Genomic DNA, 12,499 nt, shown 5'->3' on the forward strand with positions numbered 1-12,499 from the left:
GCTGTATATAGCAAACTTGAAGCCAACATCATACTCAATGGAGAAAAACTGAAAGTCTATCCTCTAAAATTAGGAAGAAGACAAGTATGTCCACTCTAACCACTTCTATTCAATACAATTCTTGAAATTCTAGCCAGAGCAATCAGACAAGAAAAGGAAATGAAAGGTCTACAAATAGGAAATGAAGAAGTCAAATTATCTTTTTTCTGATAATCTGATTCTATATTTCAAAGACCCAAAACACTCTACCAAGAGACTTCTAGAGTAAATAGACAAATTCAAAAAAGTAGCAGGATACAAGATCAATACACAAAAATCAATCACTATATTTTAATAATAGATCTGCTAAGAAAGTAGTCAGGAAAACAATTATATACACAATACCCTCAAACAACAAACAAACAAAACTTTGGAATAAATCTAACCAATGGAAGGGGTAAGAGTACTTTACAGTGAAAATTATAGAACACTAAAAAAAATTGAAGAAAACACATGAAGATACAAAGACCTCTCATGATCTTAGTTAGACAGAATTAACATTGTCAAGGTAACCATACTACCAAAGATGTTACAGAGATTCAAGGCAATCCTCATCAAAATACCAATGTTCTTCATCAAACTAGAGAAACAGTAGAAAAATGCATTTGGAAGAAGAAGAGACACAGAATATGCAAAGCCATCCTGAGAAAGAAGAGCAATTCTTCATCACCACAGTAAAAACCATCAAATTATACTATAGATCTACAGTTTAAAAAAACACAGCACAACACTGGCATCAAAACAGATGTGAAGGGCTGGGGATGTGGCTCAAGCGCTAGCGTGCTCGCCTGGCATGCGTGCGGCCCGGGTTCAATCCTCAGCACCACATACCAACAAAGATGTTGTGTCCGCCGAGAACTAAAAAATAAATATTAAAAAAATTCTCTTTAAAAAAAAAAAAAAAACAGATGTGAAGACCAATGAAATAGAAGACTCAAAGGCAAATATACAGTCATCTGATGCTTCACAAAGTTGCCAAAAACATACAATAGAAAACAGCATTTTTAACGAATGGTTCTGGGAAAACTGGATATCCACATGTAGAATAAATGAAACTAGATCCCTGTCACCCTGCATAAAAATTAACTCCAAGTAGATCAAAGATCAGAAATACTGCAGCTGCTAGAAGAAAACATAGTCTACTCCTATCATATTGGCACAGGACTGATCTCCTTAGTAAGATCCCTGAAATTTAAGGAATAAAACCAAGAATCAATAAGTGGGATGGCTTCAATTAAAAAGCCTCTGTACAGCAAAGGAAATAACTAAGAGTGTGGAAAGACAGCCTGCAGGATACAAGGTATTTGCTAGCTACTCTTCTTATAGGAGATTAATAACCAGAATATATTTAAAACTCTAAAAACTTTAAAAACCCACTAAATAACCCAGACAACAAATGAGAAAATGAACTAGATAGCTATTTCTCAAGAAGAAATGCCAATGGCCAATAAATAGATGGTAAAATGTTCAACATTCTTAGGAACCAGAATAATTCAAATCAAAACTACATTGAGATTTTACCTCACTCCATTTGGAATGGAAATCATAAAAAAATAATAATAATAAATGCTGGCAAGGATGTTCAGAAAAAGCACACTTTTGGTGGAACTGCAAGTTAGTATAACCACTATGGAAAGCACTATGGAGATTCTTCAAAAGACCAGGGATGAAACCACTATGTATGACCCAGCTTATTCTATACCTTGGTATTTATCCAAAAGAACTAACATCAGCATACTGTAAGGATACCTGCATATCAATGTTTATAGTAGCATAATTCACAATCACAAAGTTATGGAACCAACCTAGGTGTCCCTCAATAGAAAAATATAAAGAAAATGTCATTTTACTAACCCATAAATAAGATGAAATTATGTCATTTGCTGGTAAATGGACAAATCTGGAGAACATCATGCTGAGTAAATAAAGCAAGATGCGTAAAGTCAAGGGTGGAATGTTTTATGCATTAATTATAATATCACCAATGATCTTACTAAATTAATTCTAGTGTTATGCTTTAGAGATCGTTTGTAATTTTCTGTGTAAACAGACATGCTGTTTGCTAATAAAGGTACTTTTCCTTCTTCTTTGTCTGATCTTTCTTAATTTTATTTGTCTTATTGCATGCCTGGGACCTCCAGTAATACATTGACTATAAATGATGAGAATGGGCCTTCATGTTTCCCACACTGAGGAGGGAACCTTATTATTCAGAGTGACCACCTTATTTCACCTAGTGTAATGTCCCTCAGTTTTATCTATGTTGTTGCAGTAATAGAATCTCCTTTTTCAAAGCTAAATAGTGGTGTGTGTGTGTGTGTGTGTGTGTGTGTGTGTGTGTGTGTTAAGTTCTTTCAACTTCTAGTTGGTGCTTTTATACATGACTCTTAGGGAGACTCCTCTATGATTGAATTTTGTACTCAACTATAATTTGGACAGTTTATTCTTGTTTGCAGCTCCCTTACATGTAGGTATCCACTAAATTTCCTCAGGCTTATCTGTTCCCAAGCTCTGTTCTCTGATCCTTCAATTCATCACTGTTTCATCTTCCTGCACCTTGATGTCTGCGTTTAATAATTCCCTCAGTGAAAGTAGCAGCAAACTCAAAAATCTTGCTGTACACAATCCAACCATCTGTGCATACATCTCCTTCTTTAGCATAGCCCATGCTTAAATAATTTTGTGGCAAGCCTGGGATTTAGCCAGATTTAATACTCAGACATTAGGCTTACATCTGTCTACATATCTCATATCTTTCTAAAAGGTCCTCTCTAAATTTCCAAACAAGCTAGCAAAACCAGTCTCTGTCGTTTATTGACTGTAGTATACAAGACTGTTTATAAAAATTGTGCATATTAATGGGGTACCTTATAATGTTTTGATACATGTATACATTGTGTAATGCTCAAATAAGGTTAAATAAATCAATTTTCTTAAACTTTTATCATTTTATGAAGAAACCTTTAAAATCCTTTCTTTAGCTTTTGACATGCACAGTATGTTATTGTATCTAGTCACCCTACTGTGCACTAGCATAGGAGAACTTCTTGCTCCTAACTGTAACTTAGCACTCATTAATTAAACTTTCCCCAACTTTCCCACCTCCCTCATAATTCCAAACCTCTGGAAACCACTATTCTACTCTAAACTTCTGCTGCTGGATGCAGTGGTGCGTAACTGTAATTCTAGCAGCTTGGGAGGTTGAGGCAGGAGGATCAGCAATTTAGTGAGGTCCCAAGCAACTCAGTGAGACTCCATCTTTAAATAAAATATAATAAAAGACCTGGGTAGGTGGTTCAGTGCCCCTGGGCTCAACCCCTGGTACCAAAATTAGTAAATTTCTGTATGATAGCTTTTTTAGATTCCACATATAAGTCTGCTCTCCAGTGAAATGGACAACCTTATGTATTGTTTCTTATCTCTTGCTGCTATGATAACTCGCTGTCTTCAACATTTGAGAGCTTGCTTATGTTCCTGAATAAACTTGAATAAACTTCCTAAATAAACTGAATAAACTTCCTAAATAAATTCAATTGAATTTAACTGATAAACTTTGACCTTCCTATTCCTGGATTTTTGTCTCCTTCTCTAGGTTTGAAGGATTTTCTGTTATTATTTCTATTAGTAAAGTTTTGACCCATTTGTCATTCTTCCTCTGGAACCCTGGAACCCAAATATTTGCTCTTTGAATGCTGTCACAAAATTCCTATAAGCTTTCTTCATTATTCTTCATTCTCTTTTCTTTTTCCATCTCCAAACTTGCACTTTAAAATAGCCTTTGATCTCAGTGCTTCTTCCTTCTGTTTGGTCAATTCTCCCATTTATCCTCCTGTCACATTTTTCAGTTTGCTTACTATGGTTTTCAGCTAATGGATTTCTCTTTGAATCTGATATTCAATTACTTCAATCTATGTTGAGCTTCTATTGTTAAATCTGCATTTCCTTCCTAGAATAAACTAAACCTTATATTGATATACTTTTATTTTCATAAATTGCTGATTGAGTTTGCTAATATTCCAGAAAATTTTTTTATTGAGTTTCAGAAAGAAAAAGTTGGGCTATGATTCCCTTTGCTTTCATCATCATTGTGTTTCAGTATCAACACATCTGAAGTGTTATTACTGAGGTGAACGGCGCACTCATTTGTCAATGAGTTTGTATAATATTGGAATTATTACTTACTTGAACATATTTAATATTTAGTAACTCTTATTATGAGACATTTCTATTTGTACTTTTTATTTATGGGAATATTTTTATACATTGATTAAATTTCTTTAATGGTTGAATGATTACTAGAGTTTTCTTATGGTGTTTGTGTTAGTTTTGGTTAGTTTTATTATTTTTAGAACTTTTAATTTTATCTAAGGTATAAGAAAATTTTACATAGAATTGTTTATATTCAATCTTAATAATATTTGAAAAATCTATAGTCCTATTCTTTATTAATTTTATAATTTTTTTTTGTATTTTCCTTTTTATTTTCATATAAACATACAAACAAAAATCATTGTAAGAAAATAAATATTTGACTGTTTTTCTGCTCCACCATGAAATCTTCTATTTGATTAATTTCTCCTATTAATTTTACAATACATTTCCTTCTATACTCTGTTTGCATCCTTCCCTACTCTTTGTTATTCTATACCTTATTGAAATGAAGACAAATCATTAATTTTTAGCATTTTCCTAGTGCATGAATTTAAGTTTATAATTTTTTAAATAAAATTGTATACCTCAATCACAAGTTTATATATATGCATATATATATATAATTTTCTGATTATTCATTTGTGTCCTATTTTGAATTTCTTCTTTGACATGTGGAATATTTAATGGTATATTAATTTATTTGCCAATAAAAGGAGGTTTTCTAGTTATCTTTTTGTTGATTTCTGGCTTTATTGGACTATAGAATTGAAAATTGAAAACTTTTAAAACAAGTTGTGACTTATGCCCATTACCAATTCTAGGTCAATTTTTAAAAATATATTTTGTTTATTCTTTGCTATAGGTTGTTGTGCTTCAATATATTCTACATATTTTTGGTAAACTATTTTTATTGGTTCTTTTTATTTATACATGACAATAGGAGTCATTTTGACATAATGATGAAAGCATGGAATATAATTTGTTCTAATTCAATGCAGTCATCAGTATTTCCCCTTCCTCTCCCCCCATTCTCTTTGCTCTACTCTGTTGATCTTTCTGCTATTTATTCAGAGTTTTTGTTTTTAATTAGGGCCTTGCTAATGTACATGATAGTGAGATTCACTGTGGGATATTCATATACGTACATTCTAAATCAGGTCAGATTCATTCCACTGTCCTTTCCCTGTTTTATCTCTTCTTCCTTCCCTTTATTCCCCTTTGTCTACTCTACTGATCTTTCTTCTATTCTTTTTCAGCCCCTCCCCCTTATTTTGGATTAGCTTATGCATATTAGAGAAAACTTCAACCTTTGACTTTTGGGGACCGTCTTATTTCCCCTAGTGTGATAGTCTTCAGTTTCATTCATTTACTAGCAAATGCCATAATTTCATTCTTTTTATGGATGAGTAATACTCCACTGTATATATATGCCACATTTCCTTTATCTATTCATATGTTGAAGGGCACCTATGTTGGTTCTCTAGCTTGGCTATTGTGAATTGTGCTCTTATTCATGTTGTCTATTGTAGTTCAGATTTTTTACACTGTGCTACTTAAAAATTGGTGTAAAATTCTTTTCTGAAAAATGTATCAAGCGGATATGGTGGCTCACACCTGTAATCCCAACAGCTTGGGAGGCTGAGGCAGAAGGACTGCAAATTCAAAGTCAGCCTCAGCAATTCAGCAAGGCCCTAAGCAACTCAGTGAGACCCTGTCTCAAAAAAAACTATATCAGATTATTACCTTTTATATTTCATTTACCTGAGAGGGGAGTTTTAGTTTTTCCTTAGCTATTACATTTTTCCTGCCAGGAAGGTTAATATGTGGCAATAACACTGATGTAGTTATAGAAAAATTACTGTAAAATGCATCAAAAGCCAAAAACTTATACTTTTGTTTAACCATTATTTTCTGCATAACTTCATTATTAATACCTATATTGTTTTGGAAAAAGATTTGAGACTGTTCCACAAAAAAATTACAGAAGTGTGAAGACTACAGTGCCTCTTTTATAAAACCTGAAGTTGTTTTATAATTTCTCTGAGAACCATGTATTTGCACACAGAAAGGTGACCTATTTCTCAGATAACAGCATTCAAGGTCTTATATTCTGCCTATGAACCATAATGGATTCTTATACAGTATATTTGTTCAGAATTATAAATCAAAACTGTATAACATTTATGATGCCTGATAATCTGCATTGTACCCTTTAAGAAAAATGGTTAACAAAATATTTTGTCTTCTCTCAATTTCCATCAATTCCTACTTCAAAAGCATTTTCAGCCGATTTTGTTTTCTGTGAGTCAATTTGACTTTGACTGAATTTCCCATAAATCCTAAGAAACTAAAATATCAAATGGTCAGGATTTTTGCTCATTGTTTATAACAAAACATTCTAGAATGTCATTGTCAGAGTAATTTTTATTAAACAGAGACAATACCTGTGTAAAAAATGTTTATTAATTGTAAAGTGCATCTGGACTGAGAGGACAATACACAAAAACATTCTGTTTTTTGCCGTATTCTTTCCAGTGTGTGCTGATTTTAACTATAAGCAACCCTTGCAAGGACTCCAGAACTACCTCTAACATTATAAGATAAACTGGTTCTAGTTAAGGTCATAAGGTTTCTAAGCAAGGATGCTCTTCTGCCTGTACTATCACATGAAATCCTATGTAAAAATCCTCAGCATTATGATACCAGAGGAGCAAACCTGGTGTAAGTCTGTGGGTATTATGAAGTATTGTCAGTTATGAAGTTCTTTAAGAATGTTCTGCATGCTTTTTAGCTTGTTCTCTGTGATAATATACATTTCAAGTGATCTTTTAGAATTTTACTCTAAGTAACATTATAGTCTATGTTAATTAATTCCCACATTTTAAATCTTTGTGATTTTGTTTATACTGTCCATTATTTCTATTGATTGCTTCTTCAAAAGCATTTCCAGCAGATTTTGTTTTCTGTGAGTCAATTTGAATTCTTAATTTTAAAATTTGATTTAGTTTTATTAACGACAACTCACTATGAATCCTTGAATACTATAACATCTGAAAATTGAACTCTTATATTTACTGAGAAGTTCTACTGTAGAGAATCAGATGTGAGTGTGTTACTATTACTGTCCTTGATGGAGTCTGCCTGAAAACGGGATATTCTGTCAAGGTATAGATAGGTAACAGCGGACATGCTTGAAAAGGAGGTGTCTGCTCTCCTTGGGAGGGCCTGCTCGCAAATGAGAGGCTCCTTCAAGATTTAGATAAGGTAACAGTGGACATGCTTGAAAATGAGGTGTCTACTGTCCTTGGGAGGCCTTGCCTCCAAACGGGATGTTCTGCCAAGTGGGCTAAGAGGGCGCTAAGAAAAAATTTTTTATCTGTTCTTAACAAAGAGCAGAACTCAGCATGCTCCAGGCCAAAAGCAGATTAGCCATGAGAAGCTGGTCACTTCTCATTAAAAAGTAAAACTTCTGTAGGCTATGCTTAATTAGCTGAAAGACCTGATTTATTGCTGTTGGAAGGCTGCCTTCTTTGTTCACAATACTATAAAAAGATTGCTATATACAATAAAGGACTTTTTTTCTTCTGCCGCTTTGTTTGCTCTGCTTCTTAATTCTTTCTCATGCTGACCTGCGAGTGAATTACTGCAACACTCTACATTGAATATGATATGTCGAAAAATGTATTTCAAACACAAGCATTCAGTTTCTATTCAGTATATCTATGGGACACTTTTACTATATCAAGCCTGAGAAAATAAAAGATGTCATTAAGAAAATATTTTCTTACTAAGCTGTCTCTTCAGAGCCCCCTTAATCTCCTGGTTCCTGAGACTGTAGATGAGAGGGTTCAGCATGGGGATCACCACCATGTAGAACACAGACACCACCTTGTTCTGGTCAGTGGAATAGTTGGACCTGGGCATCACATAAATGAAGGTAATGGTCCCATAGAACAGAGTGACCGCAGTGAGGTGGGAGGTGCAGGTGGAGAAGGCCTTGTGGCGCCCCTCAGTGGAGCTCATCCTCAGGATGGTGATGAGGATGTAGATGTAGGAGACGGCAATGACAAACACAGTGACCACAATGATGGAGCCAGCAGAAAATGTGGAAACAACTGCAGAGACTCCAACATCAGAACAGGAGAGCTCAACTAATGGAGCAAAATCACAGAAAAAATGGTTGACTCGATTTGGTCCACAGAAGAGCAAAGAAAAGAAAGAAATGACAAAGGAGGAAGCATTGAGGAAACCCCCTGTATAAGCCACTACAAATAACTGGAGACAGACTTGTGTGGACATTTTGGTGGAGTAAAGCAGTGGGTTGCAGATTGCCACAAAGCGATCATAGGCCATGGCAGCCAGAAGGAAGCACTCCACTGTCCCAAAGAACACTGCTGAACCAAGCTGGGTGGCACACCCAAGGTAGGAGATGGCGTTTCTCTCCACCAGGAAGTTTACAAGCATATTGGGTGTGACAGAAGACGAATAGCCTATGTCAGCAGAAGCTAAGTGGCTCAGAAAAAAGTACATGGGGTGATGGAGCTGAGAAGAGACTCTGATGAGAATGATTGTGCTGAGATTGCCACAGATGGTGACCAGGTAGATGCACAGGATGATCACGAAGAGGAAGACTCGGAGGACTGGATCCTCAGTTAAGCCCAATAGAATGAACTCTGTTACTGCAGTGTGGTTCCCAGTGACCAGGGAATCCATGGGACAGTGGCTGTTGAAAAATGACCTGTAGGGAAACATGACATGAAAGTATTTATAAACATGATGGTTTCATTTTCATTAATGTATATGGGAAGTAAATAAAGATGATCAAGGGCCAGTACTTATTTATGTGCAATGGTGACTTAATCAGTGATTTTAAGTTAGTTTTAGTAGAAACACCATCAATATATATATTGATTATTATATTTTAAGTATATTATAAACTTGCTGGGTAATTTGTATGTATTTAAAGTTAAAAATATTGCTGCATTAAGTGTTTTAGAATATCAGTACAATTTCTATGGAAAAAAGACTGATAAATTTATTTAATAAATCAAATGATTTCCTACTGCTTTATAATGATTTCTAATTTGGATTTGGTAGTATGAAATAATATTATTATCAACATAATATACAGCAAAATAAAACATAGAATAAAAAGAAGAATCACAAAATTTCTGACCAGGTTAATCTCCTGATTAAACTCCTCTCCAAGTTTACTGAGTATATACACCAAGCTTTTTCTAAGATTACCTCCTAAACTAACAGTCAGATGTGCTAGGAGCCACAAGCAGATAAATGATGCATGGCACCTTTGCTTGTAAAGTGACGCCAGCTAGCCACTGAGATGATATGATTATGTTAAGATTTACATTCATATGGAAATTGGACTCCCGCTGTTCACCTTGGCCTGCTACCGGATTCATGTTACGGGACTCCTGGAGAGTTCCCATTGGTTGGGGAAGGATAATAGGAAGAAATTCCTGGGGAGGTCCAGGCCTCCCGATTCCAGTGGACGCCGGCATGGGAGGACCGGTTTTGCCTTGCCGGCGCCTACGGAGTATTGGCGGCTTTTTCTAAAATAAAGTTTTGTTCCTGCTCGAGTGGCTCGTGATTCTGTGCCCAGCCAAGACTGCGGCATTTGGCGGCCCATGCGGGGAACACCTGAAACTTAGAGGTGAGTAAAATTGCTCGCCCCTGAGGGAAGGCGACAGGATGGGTGACCATCTCAAAAAACAATGTGTTCTTGTTTTGATTTATTTTGTTTTTATTTCGAGCTCCCTAGCCCTAGAATTTTCTCAGGCGAACTGGGAAAAATGGTTGGCTCAAGGTTTGAAGTTATTCGGCCCTGAGAAAGAGAAAATTGATACAACCATTCTCTGTTCCGTTTTTGTTTCATTCTGTTTCGGCTTTGTTTTATCCTATCTTATTGGGTTACGTTACCTTTATAGTAGATTAGAATCCAGTAAAAAACAAACCGAAAAACTGTTAAGTAATTTGTTAGAGGTCCAAACTATGGTAGAAAAAATGCTAGGTCAAGCAAAAGAGAAGGTCTCTCAAGCTAGTCAGACAGAGGAAAATTTTAAAAAAGAAAGCTTAGAGGAAAAACAGCCATCAGGTGGAGAATTACAACAGGAGGTTGCTACTAACTCCGTTCTATCACCAGAGGGCAGAATTCAACCAACAGCTCCATCTACCTCTGAGCGGCCCTCAACTCCCGTAGTTGATGGACGGAATTCTGAGACAGGACCCCAAAGATTAGCATGCCCTGTACTTGAGCAGGCAGGAGGGCAACGAATTCACCGTTCTTTAGATTTCAAAACAATAAAGCAATTAAAGGAGGCTGTAACAACCTATGGGCCGCAAGCTCCCTTCACAATAAGCATGGTCGAATCTGTTACCAACTTGGACATGACACCAACAGATTGGGATAACATGTGTCGATCTGTGCTAAACGGAGGACAATATTTGTTATGGAAGGTTGCCAATGAGGAATTTTGCATGGAGACAGCTAGACGAAATGCAGAAGCCGGTTACCCTCAAAGAAATATAGAGATGCTATTGGGAAAGGGACCTTATGAGGGTCAAAGATAGCAAATTGAATATGACCCTGGCGTATACGCACAAATTGCTGTAGATGCAGTTAGGGCATGGAAAACTTTACAGGGGCATGGAGACTTACAAGGTCAATTATCTAAGGTAATACAAGGAACTAATGAACCTTATGCTGAATTTGTAGATAGACTTATCCAGGCAGCCTCTAGGATATTTGGAAATACAGAACAGGTAATGCCATTTATAAAACAACTGGCTTATGACCAAGCAAATCGTTGCTGCAGAGAGGTCATTAGACCATGGAGACATGAAGATTTAAACACATATATTAAATTGTGTAGAGACATTAATGAACAAGGGCAAGTCTTAGCAGCAGTACAACAGGCTTTAGATGCCAGGCCAAAAACATGCTATAATTGTAATCAAACAGGACATTTTAAAAGGAGTTGCCCCATAAGAGGAGGGTTTAACAAAGCTGGGTATCAAAGGAATAGAATACCGGGTATTTGCCCACGATGCCATAGAGGGAAACATTGGGGTAATGAATGCCGTTCTCAAACCACCATAGAGGGTATTCCGTTGTCAAAAAAATGGACAAGGACCAAATGTTTACCCACGATATCGTGGAGAAAGGTATCAAGCTCCATTGCCAAAAAACGGACTAGAGGGCCCAATGCCCCGGGGCCCAAAACCACAAATATATGGGGCAATGGAGGAACCCAGCAGCACCATCAAGGTAGTGCCCAGGACGCATTATCCATTAAATCCCTCATCAGACAAACTAGAGGGAGCACAGGGCTGGATATCTGCGCCTCTGCCAGAGCAGTACTAACTCCAGAGATGGGAGTTCAAATCATTCCCACAGGAGTAAAAGGACCTCTTCCCCAGGGAACAGTAGGCTTATTATTGGGACGCAATTCTTCTACACTAAAAGGACTTATGATAAGTCCTGGGGTAATTGATCCTGATTATGAGGGTGAAATAAAAATTATAGCTAGTTCTCCAAGAGGTATATCAGTAATTTCACCAGGAGATAGAATAGCACAGTTATTAATAATACCCAGCCTGCATGATAAATTTTCCAGTTGTAATGTAGAAAGAGGTTCCAAGAGATTAGGCTCCACAGGTGTAGATTGGGCTATGCTGTCTTTAAATTTAGATTCTCGCCCAATGCTAAAATTAAATATTCAAGGACATGACTTTAATGGGCTGCTGGACACAGGAGCTGACCTCAGCATCATATCTCGTCAAGAATGGCCAAAACATTGGCCATTACAACAAGCCACTCAAACGCTTCGAGGCCTAGGAATGGCAACAAATCCCCATAGAAGTGCTATGGTATTAGATTGGAGGGATCCTGAAGGATGTGAAGGAACTATACAGCCCTATGTATTGGATCATCTTCCCGTAAATTTATGGGGACGAGATGTCCTAGATCAATTAGGATTGACATTAACAAATAACATCAATCCTAGCGCGCCCACTACTAGGGCTAAACAAGGCTTTAAGAAAGAAAAAAGATTAAGAGAACAAGAACAAGGTATGACAGCACCTATTCAAATAGATCAAGAAATAAGTAGACATGGTTTGGATTTTCAGAAAGGGCCACTGAGACAATCAAAATTACTTGGAAATCAGAAAGACCAGTGTGGGTTCCTCAGTGGCCCCTGACTAAAGAAAAGATACAAGTAGCCCATGACTTGGTCAGACAACAATTAGCGGAAGGACATATACAACCTTCCGTATCCCCCCATAATAC

The 12,499-nt window shown here is 36.5% G+C and overlaps 1 protein-coding gene across 1 annotated transcript in view; it reads right to left on the reverse strand.

The window, feature by feature from the left end:
• LOC308641763 (uncharacterized protein) overlaps positions 1-8,904 on the reverse strand; it is a gene marked incomplete at both ends in the record, with an annotated part of 32,174 nt that extends 23,270 nt beyond the window's left edge. Inside the window, 1 exon segment of the mRNA XM_081280371.1 lies at positions 7,970-8,904. Coding sequence (XP_081136497.1) covers positions 7,970-8,904 — 935 coding nt within the window.
• Positions 8,905-12,499: the final 3,595 nt, after the last annotated feature.

Source organism: Spermophilus citellus (genome assembly GCF_964194105.1).
Source record: "Spermophilus citellus genome assembly, chromosome: 2".
NCBI lineage: Eukaryota > Metazoa > Chordata > Mammalia > Rodentia > Sciuridae > Spermophilus > Spermophilus citellus.